This window comes from Mesoplodon mirus, assembly GCF_964341445.2.
Source record: "Mesoplodon mirus genome assembly, chromosome: 7".
In the NCBI taxonomy this organism is placed as follows: domain Eukaryota; kingdom Metazoa; phylum Chordata; class Mammalia; order Artiodactyla; family Ziphiidae; genus Mesoplodon; species Mesoplodon mirus.
This window is the reverse complement of record NC_138983.1, coordinates 104,252,815-104,280,522: the sequence shown is the minus strand read 5'-3', so window position 1 is coordinate 104,280,522 and position 27,708 is coordinate 104,252,815. Positions and strand designations below refer to the sequence as shown.

Here is a 27,708-nt window from a genome sequence, read left to right as displayed (position 1 = left end):
AATTTTAGAATTTCCCTCTAAGCCATAAATCCTCACTAAGAGATTCTGCCAAAGCACTTGCACCCAGGTCACCAATGAGCATGTTGCAGTTCAGAGTGATGCGCCTCAAACCAGTCATGCAGTCAAGATCACGTCTCCTGGAATGAAGACTCTCAGCCCAGGTTTCTTCATGCCTTCTGGTAGTCTGATACTTCAAAGATTTAATGGGATGAAATTAAGATGCTTGAATAAGGAAACAGGGTGTGCCTGAGTATGGCTTATTCTGTCAGAGATTTACACACACACACAGATCAAGCATATATGCCAGGAGCATCAACCTGAGAAATTCAACAGTCACTTCTGGTTTACGAGTCCAGTGACCCAGATTCTGCTCGGTCAGTGATTAGATTCTAGCCACTGCATTTCCTGCTTCTGAACACTTATGTAAAGTTGGACAACTCAATTACAGTCTATGAATTATTTTCCTTATCTTCTAAGTCAGGGAATTGGTTCTAAATCCTATCTTTGCTGAGGCCCTATATTTCATCATCCTGTCCTCCAATGGCCTCCAAACACCTCACTGGGCAAACCATAAGAAAACTTTTTAATATGCATCTTATTTATTAACAAATTATATACACAAAGTTCCATACATAGAATTTATGTACATGATAAACTACACAGATTTTTAAAAATAATACAAAGGTAAAAATGTTCTCATATTTTCTTTTCCTAACTCCTAAGGCATTATTTTATTTTATTTATTTTTTTATAAAGATTTATGTATTTATTTATTTGTTTGTTTGTTTGGCTGTGCCGGGTCTTTAGTTGCAGCATGCCGGATCTTTTAGTTGTGGCATGTGGGCTCTTAGTTATGGCAGGCACGTGGGATCTAGTTCCTTGAGCAGGGATCGAACCCAAGCCCCCTACATTGGGAGCACATAGTGTTAACTGCTGGACCGCCAGGGAAGTCTCAAGCATTATTTAAAAAACTATATTTACAAAATGTATCTCACATGCTACCTTGGGTGTGCACACAAGCTTTAGAGGCCTGGACTATGCAGAGCCAGTTTGATGTGCCTTGGGAAAATAATGGTTTGACATTTAAGCAAAAGTACTGTCTTGAAGACATTCAATTCTTTATGTTCATAAAGTAAATTTTGGTAACAGGGAACACTGACTGTCAATGAAAAAAGTCTTATTACATTCCTGAAAAAGTAAAAGACTCAAAGTGCCTTTGTTACTCTAAAAGGAAAATCATTAGTGTCATTTTTCTATTAACAATAACTTATTAAAGCTCCAAGCAGAAACAACAGCAATCACTTACACAGTGCTTAGTATGTGCCAGGCACTATTTATACAAATAAGTGCATTTAAACCTCATAATGAGGCATAGAGGTTAAGTGATTTGCCCATGGTCACTAGCTATGAAATGGGAGAAAGGAATTCACTCTGTCTACAAGAGGCGGGCAGGTCAGGCGTGGATCAAGGCCGGAGAGGACGACACCTCTAGGCCACAGCAAGTAAGGGCTGAGTGCGATGCCCCAACCGAAGAAAACTGCCCCACACCGAGCGGTCTCCTGACACCCCGAGCAGGTGCTGGCCTCCGAAAACACGTGTGGGAGCAGTGGGGACAGAGCTCCTGAAGCAAAAAGGAACCGCAGTTGATTATGGAAGATTCTCACAAGAATAACGCTTCAGAGACAGCACCTCAGTCTGGTTCAACAGTTCAGGGAGCTCATATTTCTCATATTCCTCAACAGATGTCATTAAGAGGATCTGCGCCAGTGACAATTGTACCTCTTCCTGGAGAGCAAGTACAGGTTCAGGGGGTCATCCAGACAGCTCAGTCTTCTGTAATTCACCCACCACACGTGCAAACGGTATCATCTTTATCAGAAAGTGAAGAGTCTCAGGACTCATCTGACAGCATAGGCTCCTCACAGAAAACCCACGGGATCCTAGCACGGCGCCCATCTTACAGAAAAATTTTGAAAGACCTATCTTCTGAAGATACACGGGGCAGCAAAGGAGACGGAGAAAATCCTGGAGTTTCTGCTGTCACTTCTATGTCTGTTCCAACTCCCATCTATCAGACTAGCACCGGACAGTACATTGCCATTGCCCCAAATGGAGCCTTACAGCTGGCCAGTCCAGGCACAGATGGAGTACAGGGGCTTCAGACATTAACCATGACAAATTCAGGCAGTACTCAACAAGGTACAACAATTCTCCAGTATGCACAGACCTCTGATGGACAGCAAATACTTGTGCCCAGCAACCAGGTGGTTGTACAAACTGCATCAGGAGATATGCAGACATATCAGATCCGTACCACACCTTCAGCTACTTCGCTACCACAAACCGTGGTGATGACATCTCCCGTAACCCTTACATCTCAGACAACTAAGACAGATGACCCCCAACTGAAAAGAGAAATAAGGTTGATGAAAAATAGAGATCCTGTAATGTGGAGAGCTGTGATTGGAACTAATAACATAGATGGGCGTCAGCCACACTCCAAGATGATGAAAGTTAAAGCGATCATTATCCATCCAGACTTCGATGTGGAATCTTATGAAAATGATATTGCGCTTTTTCATTTAAAGAAAGCAGTGAGATATAATGATTATATTCAGCCTATCTGTCTACCTTTTGGTGTTTTCCAAAGACTGAACCGAAACACGAAGTGTTTTATAAGTGGATGGGGAAGAACAAAAGAAGAAGGTAATATTACAAAAAAATTACACGAAGCAGAAGTGCATTATATTTCTCGAAGTTTTTGTAATTCTGACAAGAGCTATGGGGATATTATTCCTTACACTTCATTTTGTGCAGGTGATGAAGATGGAGTTTTTGATACTTGCAGGGGTGATAGTGGTGGACCATTCATGTGCTACTTACCAGAACGTAAACGATATTTTGTAATGGGAATTACCAGTTACGGATATGGCTGTGGTCGAAAAAATTTTCCTGGTGTCTACAGTGGGCCATCCTTCTACCAAAAGTGGCTGACAGATCACTTCTACCAGAACTGGAAGCAGGCTCTCGAAGAGATATTTGCACAGTCATGCTCATGGCAGCATTATTCACAATAGCCAAAATGCAAAAGCAACCCAAGTGTCCATCAACAGATGAATGGATAAACAAAATGTGGTATACACATACAATGGAACATTATTCAGCCTTAAAAAGTAAAGATATTGTGTCACATGATACAACATGGATGAACCTTGAGGACATTATGTAAAGAGAAATAAGCCAGTCACAAAAGAACAAATATTGTATGATTCCAATTATATGAGGTATCTAGAGTAGTTAAATTCATAGAGACAAAAAGAATGGTAGTTGTCAGGTGCTGGGAAAGGGGGAGAAATGGAGAATTACTGTTTAATTGGTACAGAGTTTTGCATGATTAAAAGAGTCTGTGGATGGCTGGTGGTGATGGTAGCACAACACTATGCATGTACTTAATGTCCCTGAACTGCATACTTAAAAATGGTTGATTGTAAATTTCAAAAAAAAAAAAAAAAAAAGAAATGGGAGAAAGGAGATTTGAACCTAGGCCATTTGGCTTCCGCACCCAAGTTCCTGACTGTTTTCTACCTCAGGGGTCAATGGACTTGCCCTGTACAGGCTCAAAGAATTTTTCAATTTTTAAAATCTAAATTTAAACATTTCCAGATTTGTGGGCTATACAGTTTCTGTTGCAACTACTCTGCCCCACTGGTGTGGGGTGAAAGGAGCCACAACTACCATGTAAACAATGGGTGCGACTATGTTCCAGAAACACTTCCTTTACAAAGCCAGGCGACGGGCTGGATCTGGCCCACCAGCCAGAGTTTACCTATCCCTGATCTGCACCATCAAACTATTAAAAAGCCTTCATGTCAAATTATTAACTAACTTTAGGCCTAAATACAGTCATTATAACCACTGTAAAGTTGTTAAGGCATTATTTTAAAAACTGTATTTACAAATTGCTGATGTACTGACTTTTATTAGTTTAAAAACTACAACAGCTAATAAACACTTGATTCATTTAAGTCTTGAAGACTAGAATGGCATAGTTTCTTCACAGTATTACAATAAATGTTTTCAGTAAAAAAACATACATAAAAGTATTATTAGGTATTATATATTAAGTCTCTTATTTCTAAAATTAAGTGGACTATCTTTACTAAATGGTAGAATCCCAAACTGAAAACTGGTCATATTCTTTCAGCAAAATGAAAGCTGCGCTCACATGTATTAAAAGACAAAAATTAGGGCCTTCCTGGTGGCGCAGTGGTTGAGAGTCCACCTGCCAATGCAGGGGACGTGGGTTTGTGCCCCGGGCTGGGAAGATCCCACATGCCGCAGAGCGGCTAGGCCCGTGAGCCATGGCCGCTGAGCCTGCGCGTCCAGAGCCTGTGCTCCGCAACGGGAGAGGCCACAACAGTACCACACACACACACACAAAAGACAAAAATTAACTGCCCTCTGTATCAATATATTAATGTGTTTCAATCACATATGTTTTCATGAAAGTTTAAACATAAAATCACCTTTAAGATCTAGGCCATGGGATCTGCTCCATGCCATGTCAGAACACACCCCGTGAAGTTTACTTAACTTGTCTTAAGTGTGATAGAATTCTTTATACCTTGACAAATAACTAAAAGGAAAAAAAAAAAAAAACCCCCACACACAATAAGATGAAGAGCCTATACATTTGTCAATCTTGACTTATTTGCTTTTCTTGAGTCAGTTGGAGGTTTATAGCCACATTCTCAAAATCATTAACTACAATCTTCCCAAACAGGTAATTGACGAACAGATGCATTCTAAAACTTGTCAGTAACAAAGCGCTATTCCAGTTTACAGCAACAGTTTAATTCTATTTAGATACTAAAACTGAATACACTGAATACTGCAAACGTTATTCCCAACCACTCAGCAAAGTACTACATACCTTTTCAGATATAGGAAAAAAAAGAAAAAAAAGAAAAAGCATACGATTCTTCCTATTTTCATTTCCAAAGATACGTCCCAATCTTAATGATCAATCAGCGATTTCAACGTCAACTATAAACCCAGTATACTGCTGCTATGCAGTGTACTAGAGCAATGGAAGAGAGAGGACCTCAAACCCTCTGTTCCCTGAAATTCAAAGGCAGGCTTCCTGACCCCTCCAGACCACTACTGGACACAGGGAAGGCACACTAATGTTTCAGGACCCCAACCAACAGTCACCTGCTTTGTGATTACTTCCATGACACACCCTCACCAACACCACTGAGTTTGCTGCTCCTACAGGACGTTACATGTATTTCCTATTTTAACACATACCACAGTGCATCATAATTATGATTGCAGATAGATGTTCTAACAATTGAAAGAGAATGATGACTTTTTTGCTCTTTACATCTTGCTATTTCCCTTCCCATAATACTTCTTGAAGCGAAACCATAAAATATAGACAAACACAAAAAACAGAAAATATACAAAACGTGTGCTTTGCACTTTAACGCAAACTTAAGTAAAATTAGTTCTGACAGTATCCAGCATGACAAACTTCCATGGTACAAATGAGAATGGACCAAGGTTTGAGCAGGTACAGGAGACAATCCAGGCATGAACAACACCAAGGAAAGGTAGACAGGAAGTAACATGGTGTGTAGGAAATCACGAGACCAGTCTGATGGGAAGAGACTTAAACAAGACTGAAACTCACTTTCTAAACCTCCATCTCCAACTGGACAATTCGCAGGACACAGGTGCACCAAAGTGGCCAATTTATTCAATCCCTTTAATATGGAGGAAGAGTTTAAAATTTTACTGGTTTAATTTGCCCCAAAAGCAACTCTCAACAGTTATGGCCTCTGTCGTCGGAGCTTTGTATGAAATTAAGTCAAAGTGTGGAGCTCCTTTGCCTTTTTTTTTTCTCCTTAAAAAAGAAAAGAAACAATTGTTCCGAGTAAAATCAAACATATTCCAAAGCATGTGTACATTGAAAAGTAAAGAAACTTTATTAACAACTTCATAAAAACTGACTTCAAATTTTAAAAAGAAAAAAACATGTTTTGAAGTCCTTCCAACTGGAGTCGTGTCTCATAGTGTCCTTTCTTTACAGAAATAGTCGTATTAGGACACATATGCACAAGGATTAACACCATGACACACTGTACACGGCGGGCCCCGGCGAGCTCACCAGTCGTCGTCTGAGTCCAGGTCTCTGGGGAGGATCCACTCCACGGATGAGCCCAGCAGAGTCTGAAGCTCGTTCATGAACTCCACCAGATCTAAGAGCTCCTTACTTTCTGGATTAAAGGACTCTAGGTCCTTGGGGCAAGAGAATAAGAGACTTGCTGACACTTGCCGGTAGATCTCGGCCTCCGCGATGGTGACAATTTCCACATTTGGGAAATTGCAGCGGAATATGCAGGAGGACATTTGCAGTTTCTTGAGCAGGTCTGAGAGCAACAGCCAGTTATGAGGCCTACACCAGAGAAAGGACAGTGGTTTGAGTTTCCGGCAAAATTAGAGGCGCTCCCAACTATGAACTACCCGTCTCCTGGCGGTGAAAGGGCCTGCTACTTCCACTTTGATTACCCCACCCCCACCCCACTTCTCACTGTCCTTAGAAGATCTACTTCTTCTTTTGTTTTTTTTAATTTTATTTATTTATTTATTTTTGGCTGCGTTGGGCCTGTTGCTGCGCACGGGCTTAGTTGCTCCGTGGCATGTGGGATCTTCCCCGACCAGGGCTCGAACCTGTGTCCCCTGCACTGGCAGGCGGATTCTTAACCACTGTGCCACCAGGGAAGCCCGGAAGATCTACTTCTAGCGGGGGAACTCTGGACTCATGTGCATGTGTTAAGAGACCACCTAGGGCGGATCAGCCAACTTAGACAAAAGCAGGAGCAGCGCCCCTGAACGAGCCTCGTTGCAGGCCACCCCAGTGCTGCCTTGGCTCTGGCCACAACTCAGGTCACCCCTCTCCAAGTAAGTGTACCCCGTTCTAGTCACTGGGGAAAACCAGTCTGTATGCCAACCCAATGGAGATGGCAAACACCTCTTTGACCTCTCCTCTCCTCCGGCCCTCACGGAGAGAGCATGAGAAACACTCGAGGTCACCTGGCTTTCCTTTCCTTTCCCACACCTCCAAGCCGCCCCTCACTGCTGCCGGGAGTGAGGCTTTTTCGAGAAGGGAGGTGGTAAAATCCTTCCTGATGCCCTGCCATGCTTTATGATCTCTATCCCAAATAGAATGTCACCACAAAGGCAGACACGTTCCCAGCCTCAGAGTCCAAGGGGGATGCTACTCCTTAAGCACCAGGGTCAACACACAGCAGAGAAAGGTCTCCTGATGTGTTCACTCCGAAGGGTTGGTCATGGGGCACAGTGGCCCGACCGTGGGGACAAGACTCGATCTAAGCAAATCTGAAGACACATAAGATCCCAGGTGCCACATACGGCTTTCTCTAATCTTATACGAGAAGAGGGTACACATCAGTATCGTCCCGTGGACCTCACGCGCCTTGGAAGGCCCCTATGGTAGCCGTTTGGGGAGGATCCCTTCCCCAAGAGTTTACTGAAACTGTGCAATTGCAGTCGCTGACTCCCGTGTCCTTTGGGCTCTAGGGGTGTGTTCCAATGAGGGCAGTTGGCTGGGGAACCCTCCCACACCCCAAACTTTTCTGGAAAAGTTCCACTGCATTATGTGAGGTCGGTGGACACTTGGTGAGGAATTCACTCACCCCCCAACCCAGCCACCCTCATCTGCTGAAGGGGATTTCTAACTCCTGCCACCCCACAGAGCAGCTGGGCTGGCTCTCGACCACACGCTGGCCACGCTCACCCCTGAGCGACGGACACCTGGACGTTATAACACGGCAAAAGGGGGTCTTCGGAAAATTCAGATTCCAATAGGTCACCATAGGCCTCGTTGCTGTCATCCTGGTCCTCCGGTCCTGGGGGATTTGCTAAAACATCGTAACCACTTTCATCATCTGGTTCTAACCGGGGGGGCAAACAAGAGAGAGGTCAGTAAGCTGGAGCAAGATTCCAGCTGTTCGCCAAAAAGGACCCTGGAAAAATTCTTTCCCAAGCAAGTCCTGCTCACAGCACCACCCCCACCCCCACCCCCACAAGCCCAACTGAAACGAACAAGGCTGCTCACCACACACACAGCTGCCAGAGAACTCCGAAGAGCAACCAGGGTTACCGTCGTCAGGAGCCTGCAGGTTATTTAAACAGTCTGCAGAGAGAGGGGGAGAGAGAGAGAGAGAAACAGAAACAAGGACAAGATAACGCCTGCTGGTAAGAGGCAAATGCTGCTGGAGTTCGGGAACATCTCACGCTGGGGCTGGTGTCACCTCCTGATAAGTCCCACTGCACATGCCTCCAGGTATCTGACTGAAACCTCCCCACGCGTCCACCCGCCTTCCTGAGGGACTGCCCGCCTCACCGCCCCAGCCTGCCAAACAAAAGCTAGCCTGGCTAGCTAAGAGTTTTCCAGCCCCCCACCTTGCAAAACTCAAAGTATGTATCTCTCCTTTGACAGACTAACGTTGGGCCGCTTTTCCCAGTAAAGGGTCACTTAGAGTAAACGGGGGGTGGGGGTAGGGGGAACCCAGGTGAAAGGCTGTGAAGTCACCGTCTAGATGCTTGAACAAGACCGTGTCTTGACCTCTGCCATACCTGTTAAGAACTTCTCCAGAAGTTCGCTGTGGCTCACTTTCTTGATGGTTCTACCTGAGTACGTAGCCAGGGTAGGATCAGCACCGTAGGAGAGGAGCAAGCGGACAATTTCGAGATGATCATTCTTGACAGCATCGTGGAGAGGCCTAGGAGAGGTGCGGGGGATTACACCTGTGCACGAGACGCTTGCTTCTAAGGACACGGGGCAAAATCGAGCGTGTGTGGCCAAGGCTCGTAGGCGCGCTATTTCACTGAGGAGGTGAGTTTACGGTCGCTGCGACAAATTACTCTGTTATTTCAACACATAACCCTTTACAGGACAGGTGAAGGGACCATCTCAGGCCTAATTCTTCAATGCAAATCTCTCTTAATGCATGGCCCAAGGAGGAACTCAGACAACGATGAAAACGTTTCCAATGAACTTAAATAGTGACAGACTGTAAGAAGGTAACATACGGCGGGGTGGGGGGAAGAACCCCAGCATCAAGGAAGCAGATACGAGAAGCCATTGTTACACCATTACAAAAAGTGCAGTTTGTAAAAGAAACTAGGGGCAAAGTGGAACCTCTCCTGAAACCAACTTGGAGATGAGTGATCAACCCTCTCGCCCAGAAGCAGTCGACAGGCAGGGCGAGTTCTCAGGAGGATACAGAGTCCTCCTGCCCGTGTCCGCTGGGGTCAGGAACACTGTCCGCAGTCCCATCCAGAAAGGATGCTATTTGGAAACCACGAACCACCAAATACCTTACGGTTTTGCTCATTTTATGACTGTCAGGAAAGCCCCAGTGCCCTGCCTCGTGGTGGCATCCCAGGTACAACCGGGAAGATGCTTGGGCTGACTCAGACCTGGGCCTCTGGCCAATAAACCGAGGTCAAGGACAGAGTGGGGGCCAGGCCCGGGGATGTGGGTGGACACGGCAGGTCCTATCAAGCCAGTTGCCACTGGACCTGTCTGTACTCCTGCAACTTTCAACTCACATATATGTTCAAGATTGAGATTCAACAGACGCTGGTGAAGAGTCCAGGGTCTTAAAAGAGAACACCCCTGATTATTCATGCAGGCTCAACATTTTCAGGGACTTCTGTCCATAAGAGCGTCACAGACTTTTAAAGTTCTATGTAAATTTGCCAGAAAGATCTGTCCGGTTCCATTCTAGAGGACTCCGCCATCAGTGTGCTTACATGGCACTCACTCTCCATCTTTCCTTCTGGGGTTCCCCGCACACCCTGAGAACCACTGCCTATGCCCCAGCAGGGCCAGGCCAAGAGCGCAAGACCGCCACTGACCCGGTTCCATCCTGGGCACTGCAGTTGACATCGGCGCCATATTCAAGGAGGTGTCGTACGATGTTGAGCCAACCTCTTGCACAAGCCTCGTGCAGGGCACAGTAACCCGCGTTGTCGCAGTGGTTCACATCACAAATCTTGTTCTCCAGGCAGTACAAGACCACTTCCTACGGGGAGAGGAGAGGAGAGGAGAGGAGATACCATCAGACCACCATACAGTGAACCTTGTAAGGGTGACCTCCCCATAGCTTGGCGGTGCCCACTTTCAAAGGCATACATCCTTGGGGCCAAAAGCCCACCATGGCGCGGGCAGGCGGCAGGCATCCTGCTGGGGGGCGAGAGTGCGTGACAAGGGCTTGGAGATGCAGACAGTGTTGTCTAAGGCTCTGCTGCACCAGTGGCCTGGCCACGGACAAGTTACCCTTGAACTTCTCCAAGCTTCCACAGGGCTGCTGAGAGGACGCATTCGGATAACGATGAGAGCCCTCAGCCCAGGGGCCGACGTGACCAGTACAGAGGTGTCACGGCTGCTAACATCTTAGATGACACATTGCCAAGCACAGACCATTCTCACTTGATGGGTCTGTTCGGTCAGTGGCAGTGGACGATAACACAAGTTTAGATCAAAGTATGGATGACCAACACTTAAAGAGAGATTAAATCAGCCAGAGAACATTCCCCAGCTTAGAGAAGCAGGGACATGCAGGTCAGCTACATCCTCGCGCCCCTTGTTAAGACCCCAAATCAGAACCTGGGCCTCAGATGCTCTTGTCTGTACGTTAAGTAGAGTTAAAGAGAAGCTCTCTCCCTCCATTCTCGAGGAATGACCCAAAATGCCTCCAATAACCCCACCCTCTATTTTGCCTCACTCCACCCTCTCGGGGCAGAATCAGTCTTAATATTCTCATATTTACTCAAGTTAATGACAGGAACCTGATACACCACAGGCTGCAACCTCCACATTTCAAGAATCAAATAAAACGTTCACAACCCACCCCCCCCAGAGATGTTCTGTGTCAACACTGTGCATTAGAATCACTGTTATTAACCTTATTTCTTTGGCTTGTTAAAATATTAATATGAACCACTCCCAGTAAGCAGAGCAGGAACTTATTCAATGTTTTATTACCTTAAGAAAGTTTTCAGACACATCGAAAGTATTTGCCACCAGAAAACACGTTATACTGTTTATACTGGGTAAGTCGTGCCCAGCAGAGAGCCGGCAGGTTCTGAGAGCTGGGAGTAGGCAGAACGTGCATGTGGCCCAACACATGGTCTGCTGGTAAGGGGGGATGGGATGGGGTCAGAACAGGCCTCCTTGTGACATCTCTCAGGTAACTCATCTGTTAAACCTAAAACGGGGGTCATTCTAGCCGCCCATAAGTGCGAGATGGGTTCTGTAAAACCTTTTATGCCCTTTGGAGGACACGCCAATCAAAGGTGACCACTCACTTGGGAGCGAACTAGAATGTTCCATTTGCTTACCACGTGAACCCAATGGGGCATGCTGGTAAACCTGGCCATCGGTGCCCTGTTACTTCAGGTCACTGCAGCAGCTCCCTTCCAAAACAAGAGGAGGAAGAGAAAAGGCACGCCCACGAATGCATTTCTCCGTTTACATCCCAACCTGCCAGAAAGCCCACAATCCTCTGGGCTCCCAGGCCACCTGCCCCGAGCCCTGGTATCCAGGATACCGCATGAAGCTGCTGCGCTTTTAGCAGGCCCTCACTAGCCAGACTTGAGTGGACGGCTGCAAGCTAATGAGTTGTGTGCCCCAGCCAGGGAGAGGCCCTGTCACGTGGCTCTGGGATCAGGTCTGAACGCCACCAACTGCTGTGCACACATCAATTTACTCAACCCAGGGTTTATTTGCTGTGACAATCATGGCCTTCGCCTGGAAACCTTCATCACTACTAGGGCAGATTCAAGGGTACCTAGAAATGAAAGGCCGTCCAAGCTGGTGGGTAAGTCAACTCTCTTCTCCTGGAAGATGGCAGCAAAGGCAGCAGTAGCCCCACGGCCAGGTCAGACTTTTTGCCACGGGCTGTCCTAACTCAACCACGTTGATCCCACTATTTACACAGTGCTTCTCATTTCCCCAGATAAGGACGTCTTCTGTCACCCACAGGAACCCAGGAGCTAGCAGGAAAGGAAGTAGTACTATCCTCATTCAACACTTGGAAACTGAGGCCCAGAGATATTAAACCCCAAGTTCAATTAACATGAAGTACTAGACCTATAACTCAGGTCTTTGGTACCTGGTCAGCTGGGAAGATTCAAAAGGCCCAAGAGGGCCCCAGTTAGAGGGATGCAATCCAGCTGTGACGAGCATCCCACAGGCCTTCTCTGTTGGGGGTCAAGTGGGCTAACTACACTCTCCTAGCTAGGAGGGTGATGGCCTCTAAATGGATGGCAACCATCGCCACCGACACTTTCTCTAACTGAAAGGTGAAGAGGCGGGGCGAGTCTGTCCACGCAACACATTCCTTGGTTTATTTTCTCCGCTAGAAATAAACGGGACTGTCTGAAGGGCAGCCCAGCCATTCCCGAGCAAAGTCAAACTGCTTTTGTCGGACAGCTCTCTGTTCAGCGGCTATAAGCCGAATGCCATTACCCACAAAATGTAACCATAAAGGCCATAAGCCCGACGTTGTTAGTTAATTAAATGCCTCATTAACTTTTTAAAAAGCATGACTTATTCAATTCATAGAAAATTTAACCATCACCGCTAAAGGCACAAGCATGTGGTTGCACACTGGCGTTTTAGCCTAAGAAATAGAAGCCTTTTTCCCAGGAGGGAAAGGTTTGAGGTCTTTGGCCACGCAAGTGATCTATTTAACGCGGATCTGAAGCCAGAGTGTGTTTCTAAACTTCCAGAACCACATTATAATGACATAAAGCTCAGACAGCCTTTGTACTGCACATGGTATCTTTGGCTAAGCAGAAGAAAATAACCAAGAATGCTAAAGACAAAACTTCAGGAAAACCCTCCCAAACCACACCCTTATCTGCTTAAGCAAACTGTCCTTCAATTTTAAAAGGTTGAAGCTGCCACATCTCCCAACTGGGCCATCAGCCCAACATTTAAAATTCTGCCCAGAGAAATCCCAGAAAGTTGGATTCAAAGTTGAAAGCGTTCATCTACTTGTCACAATGTTCAGCATCAACACTGGTGATCTGTGGAATCTACATATTGAAATTTACATTTGAAGAAAAAAACAAATCCCACCGTAAACATTCCCAAGGCTTCCTGTGCAATCAAAGGCCAGGTAGCCTAAAAAAGTATGGATCAAGTGCCCCTTGGTCCAGGCCTCAGAGCCACCAAACCAAAATGGAAACTGTCTTAGAGGACCAACGAGGGTCTTTTGACGTCTCTGGTCCCAAAGGGAGGCTGCTGGAAATGATGCCAAGTTCACAGGTGGGGCTCGGAGCCCCGCCCTCCACGGCGGGTGCAGCAGCACCCCGCCACCCCCATCTCCAGCATTTGCTGGAAGCGGGAGTCTACTTTCTCAACCCTAGCCCAAAAGTTGGGGTTAGGGGTCTCCCCCCCACCTCCAGCGTTTGCTGGAAGCAAGGAGACTATTTTCTCAACCACGGGGGGTCTAGCTCAACACTATGTGCAACATCTGCTCTGTCCTCCTAGGCGCCCGCTCTCAGCTCTTGGGAAACCAACTGGGTGCTCCTTGGACTTCACCTGCAAGTAACTGCGCTAACTACCACAAAGTGCTCTCTAGCTAATGGAGAGGTCTCCAAGAGACGTGTAGATATACACAAGAGCACATTCAACCCACAACAACAACAAAACACCCCCAAACTAAGCATAGCCCTAGTGCTTCCAACTTCCCACCCACAGTCAGGCCTTAGGGCCAAGGCAGGCACACTTCCAAGGGCTCACGGCACTATGGACCGGGGTGGGGGGACACGACGGGAGACGGGGGACAGGGGCACAGAGCTGGCTGAGGGTGTGGGCGCCAGGGCTCCGGGCCAGCCTGGGTCCTGCCACCCCAGTGCTCAGCCACACCTCCACGCTCAGCCTGCTGAACCGCGTTTTACTGTCACCATTCAACTCCCAGAGGGCTGATGCCAGCACAGAAAAATGCCTTTGCCCTGTGGGCTATCACATCACAATTGCTACTGACAAGTATGGTGGGGGAACTGCACAGGGCATGGAGAGGCATCTGTCTCACAGAGGTTTTGAACTGTAAAAAGGGCAATTCCAGTGTGAGCCAGTCTTGCTGAGGAGCGTGGTGGGCTGTGGAGCACTGCTGGATTGCTACCTGTACGGGGATCAGCTAACCCCTCTGAGGCTCAGTTTCCTCATCCGAGAGTGGGCTAGTACTCGTTACTCCCAAGTGAAGATGTTAAAAGGGTGAAAGGAGTTACTACAGATCACACGGGCTTAGGCAGATACCAGCTCTCTTTCTATGTTGCTCTAGCAATAGAGGCTGTCACTGTCATCAGCCGTGCTGGGTTGGGATACAGCAGTGTGGACAGGGAGTTCTGTGCAAGGCTCAACCCCTGCTCCCCGCCCATCAGCCCTCGGCTCCCGTGCCCTCTCAGAAAGAGACTGCTCAGGTCTGCCCCACTCCCACCCCTACTCTGCACAGACACGTCCCACCCGCTACCCCACAGGGGCATCACTCTGCCCCAAACAGCACAAGTTAGTAGAGCTAATAACTACTCTCCTTCTTGCTATTCAGAATCCAAAAGGCTCATTAAAATTCCCCTGGTCGCCAAGCCCTGGGTTAGGTCAGATTTTATATCAGAGATAAGTGAGCCAGACTGGCCGAAGCAGCCTACCTGCCTGAACGGGAACGGAACATCAGAGAGGCCTGCCTTTCTTTTCACACCACGACTGAACAAGCCACCAAAGAGCCCGCAGTGTGAGCGGGGCCAACGCAAACACCCTGCTGGAACACCCAGCCCAGCCCGCCACGTGGAGGGGGCTGGGCTCTGAGACCCGCCCCCCATCCCCAGCCAGTGTGTCCCCCACCCAAGGAGCAGCAGCCGGCGGATCCTGATCCGGGGCACCCACAAGGATGCTCACCTCGTAGCCAAGCCGGGAGGCCTGCTGTAGGAGGGTCTCGCCCGCGTTCTTATTGACAATAAGTCTCCGCGCTTCCGGTGGCATCGGGCGGGACTGGGTGGTCTCTGGAGGGGAGCTTGAGCATGTCAGCTGCGAGGCCTGGGAAGCTGGTAACAATTGCTGCAAACGGTCCAAGGGCTTCTGGTCCTGCTTGGCTGGCGAAAGATCATAGTCGGAACTGGGCTCAGGCCGCTTTCAAAATCTCCGGACGGTCACCTATCACGAAACCAGGCAGCGCACACATTTCAGGCTGTCCTTCCAACACCCGCCTGGTTCGCCTCCTCCCTGAGTTACAAACCTGAGTGGAGGAAAGCACTTTTCCTCCTCTCTGTCTGGGGGAGGCGGGGCGCGAGGAAGGGGTTGCATTTTTACTAGCTGGAAACTTCACCACCACCCAGGAGACAGGTCCCCTAGGAAGGGGCAGGGACGTTTTGTGGGGAGGGCTTCAGGAAAAGGAAAGCTTTGTCCCCAGAAGCAGAGAAGTAAGCAGGCGGGATGTGCCTGCACAGGCCCGGGGAGCGGGGGAGAGCCAGGGGCAAGAGGTACCTTGCCATCCGCATTGTCCACGTAGGAGTCCCCTGGCAGCGGCAAGCCCCGCCTGGGCTCCTGAGGGATCAAATGCTTGGTTTTGCACGGTCGCTTCCCGGATGGTTTCTCGCTGTTGTCGGTGTATTTCTGCGGCAGGGGCGAAGGCTGCCAATCCATTTCTCCGTCCGTGCACAGCACATCTGTCAGGGGGAGAAGCAGCGGGCGTTACACAGTTGTAGCCGGTGAGGAAAGAAAAGCCCATTGTTAGCACTGATCGTTGGAGCAGCTTCAGTTTTTAAAGATATACCAATTATGTTTTCAAAGCACTAATATTTTAATCATCCCACATTCAACCGGCAAATAGGCTAGCCCACGAAACGCCAAATGGCAAGTCGCTTCAAAGGGCCGCAAGAGAGGGCAGAAGCCAGCCCTTCTTGCGCTCCCGTCCCCACCCGTGGGGGGCCTGGGTGCTCGGGACAGGGCGACTGGGGACAGCCTGAGGCTGGAATGAGGGCACTGACAAGCGCCCGGGGTCACCCAAGACTTCCCTTCCTGCCCAGCCGCGGGCTGGGTGATGAGGAGCAGCCCAGGAAGTCGAGCTCCCGCCTCACTGTCCATTCCATAAGGAAGTGTGCAGGCTGAAAGGACCTCATGAAGAAAACTCCCCGCTCGCCACACGCTACTCTTGTCAACTTGGATGGCGCTCAGGTCCCCTCCAGGGCCGTTTCCCACAGAGGGCGAGTGATCCACCCTCCAGGAGCGCCCCCCGCCCCGTGCGTACCTTGTTCATTGTCACTGCATTTAAGGGACTCCTCCAACCAGCTGCTGTTGCTTTTGGCCTCTGCCCTTTTCCTGCCAGGTTTCTCTTCGGAGATGCTATTGCCCTGGGGGGTGACCGCAGGCTGAACCGCCTGGGTCACTTCCTTCCTGCCCTGCCGGCCAGGTTTGCTCTCTGCTCCCCCCGTTCTCTAAGGTGCAGCAAGCGGCGCTGCTTTCTGGGATGGAGCCCTGTTAATTCAATGCACACCTCAGGTTGGTCAGCTCACTATAATGTGGCTCTTCTAAGTGGTTAGAGGAACTGTTTGTCATTTCCCTCTCAGGCCAGTCAGCTAATGGAGAAGTAACTACAAATTAATGAAGAAGCCCCCCGGGGCAGGGGTGGGGGTGGGGAACAAACTGTCTTACACATCACTAACAGGGGTGGGGGAGGGGACGGGTGTGGTCACTGTGTTGGCTGGAACTTGTCACCAAGTCTCGGGAGGGGGCCTATTTGCCTTTGGCCACCTTTGGGCTCCAGCCCCTGCACCTGGCTTTGGGGGGGTGGGGGGTGGGGAAGGTGTGAGTGGCTCCCCCCAGGGCTCCAGGGTGGGACTGGAACTTTCCACTGCTCCGCTCCAGGACTTCCGTAGGGTGCCCTGCGGGCCCGAAGCCAAACCAAGCTCACCTTTGGAGACCCGTCTCCGCTTGGCTTTCAGCAGAGAGTCCTCTGGGAGCCCAGTGGTCTCAGTGTGGTTCCTATCGCCAGACACCTTGCGCTTTCTGTTCAGCCGGAGGGTGGGGCTGCGTGACGCGTCCGGGGCCGCCTGGTCGGCGGGGGACTCTCTGGGGGGCCCCGTGTCCATGTCCTCAGGAAGATCACTGTCTTCTGGGGCTTCAAAGCGGTCAGGTTTGCTTCCATCATAACACTCCCCTAGGGGAGGGGAGACAACCCGGAAAGGAGGGAACAAAGGTCACCAGGAGCAGGCAGGACCCCCATGCCCAAGGCAATCTGCTACCAACAGACCGCCCCCCTTTGGAGACCAGGGGCCTCACACGCCGGAAGCACAAAACCCTCAGAAAGACGTCCCGAAGGAAGGACAGCTGAACACAACCAGCAAAGAAAGCAGAAAATGAGGCGCGTAGTCCACTCACAATCCATCCTTCAAGGGTCAATGTGAGGCATCTACACCATACGTCTATAGGCATGTGAGATCACTCCCTAACTGCTTAACTCTCCAAGGTGGCTTACTTTTAAAGGGGGGTGAGTGACCTCACAGTAAGATCCAACCAATCAGGGCAGAGCTACAAATGACTATGGAAACAGCTGCTAGTCAACAAAAAAGGCTGATGTCATCAAGAGACCAAATAGCCCCCAACTGCCATCTACACAGACATAGCACCAATGTTCACTTGGGTCAGCAGGGGCGAGGGTGAAGAAAAAGGGTAGGGAAAGAATGGTGGGAGGCTGGGAAGCTGGGGAGACCAAGGCAAGAAGAGCCTGGCAAAGGGAAAGGAAAGGCTTCCTGGTGCACACACAAGGGTCAAGGGCAATTTCAAAGAACTCAACCAGATTGCTACAAGTCCGTCTGTCCTCTTTCCACACCCGTGGGGGGAAAAGCATTTCACTGCCATCGAGGGGCTGCTCCTATTTCCTGTCTAGGAAGAAGGCCCTCAGTGACACCAGTCACCCACCTGGCACGTCTCCACGCCTTCCTTCCCAGGCAACAAGCATCTAAGGACATTTCAAAGACAAGACTCCAACCCCCTTCATGGGGGGGGGGGTGCGGCGGGCAGGGCTGAACTGCTTGCTCCTGCCCCCTCTGCTCAATCTAGCATCCACTTGGGGCTTTTCCTCCAATCAGCCCAGCCTAACATCACTCCTCACTTTTGCTCTAGCCAAAGAAACAGTTCAACTGCTTTGCTAGTCACATTGTTTCTAACACACAAAGAATTCCATAATGATCACTGTGCTGTTAAAGAGTTCCCCGAAGATGACCCTGTGTCCATCACCGGCCGGGGGTGGGGGTGGGTGTATGAGTTTGGTATTTCGTTAACACCTGAGCTAAGCTCCCACAGCCCGTTTTTCTAGATGAAATCATGGACACACCCCTCACATGCTGCTCGCATTTCTCCTCCTCTCCCTAGACCACTTCAAGTATCACTCCCACTTCTGCCCAGCCGGCTGGTCCCCTGATCAGCCTCTCTTGGGGGCATTCCCAGCATTTAATGGCAGCCAGTTGTGGGGATGAACCTCACCCTGGCCTGGGCTAGCCTGACCTGTGTTCTCAATGGTGGAACACACTTAGCTTTTCTCCAAGGGTATCCCAAGGTGGGGCAGATCCCCATCTACTCTTGCCGGAATGGTGGAATCACCCCAACCGCGAGGGTCTCCTGCCCCAAACTCCTGGCCTGTGCTTACGGGTGATGCAGCCCAGGCTACCGCAGGCCCGGTGAAGACGGCGTGCTGCAACTCTCACTCCGGCTGCTCTGTGACCCTCTTAAACACTCGGGCAGGAATGGCGCCGCTTTACAACTCGGCCCCCTTCACTTGTAAAGTGGGAATGTTACTGCTAGCCTCCCTCCAGGGGTGGGCTTCATAATCACGGGCCGGGCTCAGCACAGAGAAAGGCTGGAAAAATCCCTTTAACCAAAAGATGCCAAGACTTTCAGACCAGCCTGAATCTCAGGCCTGAAATGTAGGAAATTTTAAGAGGTGAGCCCTGCTGGTTACACCATTGGACTTCTCGGGTCCAATCTGGTCCAATCAGCCTTCCCTAAAAGCTCCGTGGGAGGGCATCCATGGAGGAATGGAAGGGCTACCTTAAGAACCCCCATGTCCAATTTGAAAGTTTCTTTTTCCAAACTAGGTCCATCCACCCTTCCCCCAACCCCGGAGCCTTTTAGGGCAAAGATCTCAATTCCCCTCAGCTAAGGCCCCCCAAGACCTTACGCTAGTGTGACCTTACCCAGGCCACTAATAACCCTGAAGGACACCCACCCCGACTGCCCAAGATGCCCATGGCCACCAGCTATGGGGTAGAGGCTCCGTGTCACTTGGAGCTTCTCAAAGACTGTTCTAACCACGACCCACAGGAGGATGACCCTTGAGGGCAAAGGAGATGGGGAGATAAATAGATACACGGGGATCCTAACCATCAGGCTTTGCCATCATTGCTACTTTTGGCCCTTCTAAAAGTGGGAAGCCATGTGCCCTTGGTCACCCAGTCTAAGCAAGATGTGAACGTGGTCCCTGCAGCATGGTCCTATGACTCACAGCACATATATCCCAAATGCATTATGGTTGTACCACAGCATCACCTCACAGAAGCATCACCACAGCAACATTTACAAGTCACTGTGGCAGCAAAGCACCCTCACCACGGTTGAGCCATGCCCAGTGAGGCCTAAACAAGGTGAGAGGGTTCTGAGTCGCTGGAAGGCTCCCCAGGATTAAAATCCCCTTCTCTGTAGCTTAACTATAGTAGCACCTCCAGTCAGGGCTAACCTTGATCAAAGTTACACCCGCTACACAAGGGGTGCAGGGACCTCTGTTCCAAAGTAGTTTACACACGTGCAGGTGCTCAGCTGGAAGAGAAGTTCCCTGAGCAAAGAAGTTTCATGAAGCCCCTCGACTGAGGCTTCCTCCAGCTCCTGGCCAGGCACTGCCACTGAGCAGGTCCTAGGCCTGTCCCAGCCAAGTGGTTGGCAAGGGAGATGGTTACTCCAAGTTTGAGAAGGAAGGGACCAATGCCTCCTTGCCCCGCCCCATCTTCAAATGCCACTGAGGGTTCCTAGTGATGAACTTCCAAGTCTGAGGAACCTCCAAACTCATTTGGTGAACTTCCAAAATAAAAATTTCACTCAGCCACCCATGTGATCATAAAGAATAAATGAGTGTCTCGGCCACTGTGTTTTCAAGTTAATTTCTTTTTTAAACAAGCCCCTAGCAACAAGATGCACCCGCACCAGGACAACCAGGGCCACGCAAACAGCACCCACCACCTTGGAAGCTCCTGGTCCCTCCATGGGTAGGGGCTGCCTCAGAAGGGGGAAGGCATCTTGAAGGCATCCTGGACCCTCTCTGGGACCCCTGCCCGCCCCAAATCCCCGCCCCAGCTCCCATGTGCTCACAGCTCGGCTCTCGGCCACACCGACACCCATGAGAAGGACCTGAGCCCGTATCAGCTCAAGACATGATGGCCCAAGAACAAGAAGGCCCGTTCATATCCAGCTGAATGGAATGAACACCTGCTGTGCCTTGGATGTGGAGGCCGTGGTAAGAACAGTGGCCCCTTCAGGTGACCTTTCCTGACCAGCTAGTTACAAACCCCACGTCTCTACAAGACAGAGGGTGGGTGGGGAACCCACCTCCATTGCCCCAATCTTTCAAACGGAGCCCCTCACCTTCCCCAACCCTTCTCCTGCCCTCCCATGGTGGCGATTCATGGCTCACTGGGCCATGTCCCGGGTGCTCCAGGAAGAGACCCGTCGGTCGGTCTGAGATTGGAGGCAGGCGGTGGGGGGAGGGGGCTTTCGGAATCATCTGGGGCTCAGGCCCTGCTCCCCATCAGCCACACCGAGTTCTCGTCTCCAAGCTCAGCAGGAAAGACTGGGAAGGACGCACACAAACGTCTCTGGGAAGAAGGGCGGGTGAGGCCACTGAGACATGAAGGGCAGCGGCCACCCTGGGTTTGGCCACGTTGCTGGAGAAAAGGGCGAGAAGACTCGAGGCCGGTTAACTGCCCGCTCCCTTCCTCCAGCCTCCCTCACCGTCCACCCAGAACAGGCAGGTCCCCTCCTCAGAAAAGTGCATCCCCGTGAACTTGGCCTTGCCCACTTTTACCACGTCTCTCTGAGAAACTTCCCCAAGAGCTGAGTTATGAGGCCACTCAGGAGAGTAAGGGCTGCGTGTCAGCTGTGAGCACAGGCAAGGAGGGAGGCCTTCTTGCTGCTTCACTCCAGGGTGGCCTGGACCCTCCGTTTTTCATTCCAATCCCGAGGGGGAGGAGCTCGGAATCGTCTACTCCAGGCACATCAAGAGCCCCATCCCTCGGGTAAGGCCGCCACTGACTAGCCCCAGAAATCCCCTTCTACGGGAGCCACGTAGGACAAACCGGTCCCGGTGTGGCTTACCCAGAACCCTGGCCACAGGCCTTTGTCTGACCCCAAAGATGAGCTGGGGCAGGGCAGTGCTCCAAGCAGCACAGAGAAGCACACGCTGCTGCTGACCACAATTTTCCCGAACTGCATCAGGCACCCACGACCTAAGCATGCGGGCGAACGCCGACCCTACGACTGGGTCCAAGGGCCTGGGCCTCCCAAACGTGCCCACCACCCCCAACTGTCCCGTCTCAGGAGGATTTCACGCCCACCCTGTCCTCGACGTTCACCTAGGTGCCCTCACTCACCATCACCGGTGAGGTTTCTGGGGTCCGGAGCAGGCTGCAGGCCACAGGCCACAGGCCACAAGCATGCACACTGAAGAAAGCGGGAGAAAGACCTCCACTTGCTGCCAACACATCTCATTAGCCCAGGAAGTCTCGAGGGCAAAGCCCGAAGTCAACCCCAGTGGGGGAGCAGCTGATGGGACCGCAGAGTGTGACTCGAGGCAAACACTAGCTTTCTCTCCAATTTGGCCTCCAAAACAGAATACACCCCGTCTGGTAGGAAGAACGCCCTCGTTGATCCCACGCCCTTGGAGCGTGCTGTCAACTCCTAATGACTGCAAACAAGCCTGCCACAGAAAATAATTATGCTCATCTTTCTGGTGCCTTCATCAGCCCTCATCTCATTTGAACGAAACCTCTGCCTTTGGAGGGAGAATCCGAGTACTCTCCACTCCCTCCCATAGGAGACTGTCACTCTGGAGGGTCTGGCTCTGGCTGCAAGTGTCATTCCACTGCTACCAAAAACCCGTATCCGTACCTGCTACAAAACAGAACACATACCTGCTATGCTGGAGGTCTTGCACCGCCATTCCTCTGCTCTACTGTATCAGACTATTACTAACTACAGGACTAGCATTGCTCCGGAAAAAGGAGATGCGTGCCAGGAAACAACATTTCATAGGTGCTTCACTCCTGGATGCCGCAACGCTCAAAAGGACAACCAGCCTTGCAATCCACAGCTGGGAAGGGTGGCCAGAGCAGCCCGTTCTCCGAACAGCCAGCACCCAGACGCTGGGCCGTCGGAAGCGTATTGTTTCCTCTCACCTCCCTCGGCACTGGGGGAGGAACCGCCCCGTTCCCACCGACGTGGTACCACACGCGAGCCGCCTGGGTTCACTTACATCTCTCACTGTCGTTCTGGTCGGCAATGGCCTCCTCCAGGGCGACCGACTTTGGCTTTTTGTCCTGACTTCCTTTCAGCCTTTCCCAGTCAGCGGGGCTGAATTTGCGCACCTCGGAGTCTTTGGTCGTCGGGTGGCCACCTTCTCGCTCTTTCATCTCCAACTCTGAGAAGCGCATCACTGCACGCTACAAAGAGAACGGAGATGGAAAAAAGACACACCTTACCACCAAAGCTATTTCACTGCCCTTACCTTAAAGGAAAGTATCTGCAAAGAAAAGTTTGCCCAAAACCAACCACAATTTATGATACAACTGAGATATTTTAAAATTGAACGATAAAAACGTAAGAGTGTCTATGTGTAACTAGTCACACACTCTTTATTCGTAAAGCCGTATGTATGTAGAGATATATGTGGTGTGTATGTATAGCCATACATACACTGTGGCATACAGACAGACATTCTCTTTCGAAGGTAAATAAAACAAAACAAAAATACAACGCAAAGAAAGCGAAACAAAAACACAACAGAAAAGAAAACAAATGCACAATGAATAAAGACGACCATGGCCCACAAACTTCCCTTTGTATATTTGGAAATGAAATTTAACTCAAAAGGTTTATGGAAGATTCTAGTAATAAAAATTTGAAGAACTGACCTCACAGTAAGCAGCGGGTAGACATAAAATACTGTCCTCTTGTAATCCTTCCATCTATGTAATTAAAATGGGCACTCAATGGATCATTTAGATAACTTCATCCATTTTTATAAGCATGAACCAATTTTTTTCTTAACATTGCAAAACAATTTGGCTTTATTTGTCTTTTAATTAAAAGTAAAATACCTTAAGGAAATTCCTATACAACATCTATCATTCACTAGCAAGTTAAATACATACTCTATCCCTTTAAGCAAGGTTTGTGTTTTTGTTTTTTTTTGTTTGTTTGTTTTTTTGGTGGAAAAACAAAATTGCACGAATCTCACAGACATGCGGCCGCTACACACCTCCACCAAGTATCACGTGAGGCATTCTGAGCAGCGCTTTTAGGTATATTTGTTAACGTACAGTAACGGCAGAGAAATCAAAGCGACTGATAGGTAAACGTCACGCAGTCTTTTAGACATCCTTCGCAATAATTAAAACTTCCGTTATCAGCATTCGAGTGGAGTTCGCTTAAAATCTACAGAATAACTTCAAGTATCCACTTACGTCCCCTTACTGGACACATTTCAAACATTTAAATTATCCTAAGCTTCATTAACCAAATCAGCCCGGTGTCCTGCCCTATCATACCCCCGGCCCCCTCCTCTTCACACATTAAAAAAACCTGACAACTGGTCAGGCTCCTGAAATTCGGGTGAGGGGGGCTCACCTGCAATGCCCGCTGCTCCCGGCCGAGCTGACTGGAGTCTGCGTACAGTCCGGTAGCGACACACTTGAACCGGGCACCCACGTAACCAGCGGAGTTTGCGATTCTCTTTGCCAGCTTAGATGGCTTTGGTTTCAGAACTTTGCCATCGGTTGATCCTGCCTCGTCAGCTCCGTCTTTGGTGTAGGTGGGGGTGACGTCCACACTCGGTGGGGCACTGCCCACGCAAAATGGTTTGGGATCCTCTTGGGTTTTCCCGAAAGTGACCGCAGAGCCGTCGCTCCCCAGGGTCGGCTCCAGGAATGGAGTCGAGACCGGCGTCGCCAGGTTCTCCTTGTTGGTTACCGCTGGAACATTCTCCTTGCTTAAGCCGGAAACTGGCTGGCCCGGAGCCTGTTTGAAAGTATAGGCTTCGTGGAAGTCACTGATGCGCCCCAACTCCTCTCTCAGGGCAATGAAATCCCGCTGTGGCTGTAGGGCCACATTTTACTTTTTTATTTTTAATATATGTTCACATGTTTCCATAAAGGATCCAAGGTGCCCCATAACGTAAGGACACACAATATTAGCTTTAAAAAAACATGAAAAAAAAAAAAAAAGGTAAATCATGATCCTGGAAATGGGTTGTATCCTTTTAAGGGGTGAGAATAACAGAATGAGTGAGCCAAAGATTTGGGAAAGGATCTCACATTTCCAAATGTCCAAATCTTAAAATTGCACCAAGTGGGAATGTAGCTGTGGCAGTATTAACCTGAGAGAGCTCTATGATCGTTGTCTTGACTCATCACTTGCTTGCAAGGTTATAAATGACAGGGTAAGTGAAGGAGGGCAAGTAGACAGATAAGAGTCATTTCCTCATTCTCAAAAGAAGGGGCATCACCTAGGGAAGGGGACTCCAAAATCCTACAGGAATCCTCTGGATATACTAAATTTTCTAGGTGGCAAAAGTATCTCATTTGACCCTAGCAGCCAGATGGAACTTAGAAAAGTAGTGAAAAGCTACTCAACTGAATGCACGTCATATGACTACGAGCACGTCAGTGAAAAGTTCAAGGGAAGATGCTGTGGAAGAGCAGTTCACCTTGTGCTTGAGCGTCCTCAGAACGTGCAATGGGAGGTGCAGTACCTGCTCTGTCTCACAGGGACCCTCCAACCTCTAAACGCATCTTTCCTGGGAAGCTGAATTCAAAAAGTCAATTTAAAAACAAGATAGGGCTTCCCTGGTGGCGCAGTGGTTGAGAGTCCGCCTGCCGATGCAGGGGACACGGGTTCGTGCCCCGGTCCGGGAAGATCCCACATGCCGCGGAGCGGCTGGGCCCGTGAGCCATGGCCGCTGAGCCTGCACGTCCAGAGCCTGTGCTCCGCAATGGGAGAGGCCACAACAGTGAGAGGCCCGCGTACCACAAAAAATTAATTAATTAATTAATTAATTTAAAAAAGATAAAAGTCTCTAGTAGAGAAATTGTATCAGAGCCTAGTATTAAGAGCTGTAGAGCCACAAGTTTCCCATGATACCGCCTTAGCAGAGGCTGTTAAGGCAGTGACAGAAAATTTGTACCGAGGGAAATAGCAGAAGAGTTTGCCTACAATTCACGAAAAGGATCCCTGCACTTGGCCTGAAGGAAATCAGCAAAATTTGTAACAGCTTGTGTATTTGTATGCGGGATTGAGAATGAATTTCATTTTTTAATTTCTCTGAATTATCACATAAGATTCAGAAGATGCTCTCTCTGCCTAGAAGCCACCCCACTGGGATAACTATGCCTACGGAGTTCCTTTGCCTATGACTCCTACTTGCTAACAGACTGGCAGCCTGGCCCCAGGGCCTGGTCGCTGCTCCCAGTGCAATGGTGGATATGGTGTCAACGGTTGCAAAATCAAAGCCCCTTACATCCTCTCCATGCCTCGGTCCCACCCCCCACCCCACTCACCATTGATGTTCAGGAAGGGGAAGGCGTCCTGGATGGGAACGTGGTGCTGTGACTGGTCCAGCTCATCTTCCTCATCTTCTTCATCCACATCATTATCTTTCTCATCCCAAGGAGCAGATCCAGTGGATCCTACCCGAGAAACACACACACACACACACAAAGGTCAAAAGTGAGGCGCTCACGTTGCACTGTCATCCCTGCAGCTGACCCACTGTTCAAGCTAGGCACTGCCAGCACAGAGGTTCCTTGGGTTCAGTGTGCACCCTCAATGCCAAAGAGTGGGAACCAAGGGTGTTCACCCCACTCCCAGCTCCTCCTACGGAGCCCCAGTGCAAGCTCTCATCCCCTCCCCTATCCAGGAGCTGCAGACCCTGCTCCCTTCTCCTAGAAATCTTTTAATTCCTACTCTAAACCCCTTTCCACACATTCGCATCCCTTCTAAGGACCCAAGGAGCACAGCTTCTCTCCTTTATAAGCTTACTGTGAAGACAGACCCTTCCCTCATGGCAGAGCCTCACTAGATGCACTGGAGGTCAAGTCTAAATTATCTGGCTCTTAGTCGGAACTGGCTCAACATTGAGTAAATATAGGGATCAGGTGGTATTCTCCTAGGAAAAATACCATACAAATTAAATGATCACTTACCCATCACTTATAAAGAGAACTTAACAGCCTTCATGATGTCATGGCAATTGATTCTTAGAACAGCCTTTGAAATACGCAGGAAAGATGAGAACCCAGATTTTATAGTGGAAGAAGCTGAGGCTCAAAACGTTGAACGACTTGATTCAATGTCCCACAAGTAGTGAAATGGAAAGACCGAGGTTTATAACTCAGACCTTCTAAGTTTTAAGCCCTCCTTCTTCTAAACTACCTGGCCTCTCTTCTCAGTGTTGAGTCCCAAGAGAAGTTATTTTTTATAGAACTCAATACCCTCTCTTCTTTCTAATGCTTTACTGTTCCACTGGGTGGGCAGGAAGACTGTGCTGAGTTTATATCTTTTGTTCTCTGGGTTCTTTCTAGGGACAGGATTTCTTGCTTTATTTACCAGTCTTCAACATTGTAAGCGAGGCGACTTTCAAGTCGACTATCGCTTTAAGGGTCCAGCCCGGAACCTGGCACACTGTCCACCTTCTCCCCAGCAGCTGGGGCCTCACCTGGGTTAATGATAGAGCCCTGGGGCTGGGGGATGTCACACACTTGATATATCTTCACTGGGTTCATGGGCACCTCCTTGGTGCCGTCGTACATCAGGTTGAATTCCCTGCTCTTGTTGAGCGCACAGCGGAGCTGGGCCTTCCATTTAGCTGGGTCGGGGTCGTCCACCCCTTCCTGGTACTTCCCCTGTCTCCACAGCCCAGGCCTGAGGAATAGGAAACTGCAGTGCATGCCTGCTTGTTGCCCAGAAACACTGGAAAGTGTGCCCGCCCTCCCTCATACAGACACAGATACACACAGCCCTGCCTGACCGCCCCATCACCCCAACTCCAATTTACAGAGACTGCAGCAGAAAACACCACGCTGGGGACCAGGCAAGGCAGGGCCTGAGACAAATTAAGCCAAATGCAAATACAGTATTTTAAAAAGAGGAGCCTCATCTCAAGTGCTTGTGCCAGCATCACCTGTCAACACTACAATGGCCTTAATGAAGGGTTGAAAATAAAGAAAAATCTGGAACAAGTATACACCAAAATACTAATGGTAACTTTTGGATAGCAAGACTTCAGGTAATTTTGTTTTGTTTTGCTTGCCTTATTTTTTTTTCACATGAATTGCTTATATAATAAGAAGAGA

General features: G+C 49.5%; 2 protein-coding genes across 2 annotated transcripts; one reads left to right on the top strand and one right to left on the bottom strand.

Annotated features, from left to right (window-relative positions):
• Positions 1-992: 992 nt before the first annotated feature.
• LOC309808933 (uncharacterized protein) lies at positions 993-3,077 on the top strand (the record flags this gene model as incomplete). Its single annotated transcript, XM_082629499.1, has 1 exon — positions 993-3,077. The coding sequence occupies exon 1, from the start codon at positions 1,650-1,652 to the stop codon at positions 3,075-3,077; it is 1,428 nt and encodes a 475-aa protein (XP_082485625.1). The 5' UTR covers positions 993-1,649.
• A 2,890-nt stretch (positions 3,078-5,967) lies between these two features.
• Positions 5,968-25,995, bottom strand: LOC309808261 (BCL-6 corepressor-like). The gene is made up of 12 exons (XM_082628363.1): positions 25,915-25,995; positions 23,987-24,376; positions 23,272-23,325; positions 22,614-22,800; positions 17,010-17,255; positions 15,584-15,765; positions 14,999-15,184; positions 9,952-10,118; positions 8,665-8,810; positions 8,144-8,221; positions 7,823-7,979; positions 5,968-6,460 (listed from the first exon to the last, which is right to left on the bottom strand). Exons 1-12 carry the CDS (start codon positions 25,915-25,917, stop codon positions 6,169-6,171), a joined length of 2,088 nt encoding a protein of 695 aa, XP_082484489.1. The 5' UTR covers positions 25,918-25,995; the 3' UTR covers positions 5,968-6,168.
• Between the last annotated feature and the right edge of the window lie 1,713 nt (positions 25,996-27,708).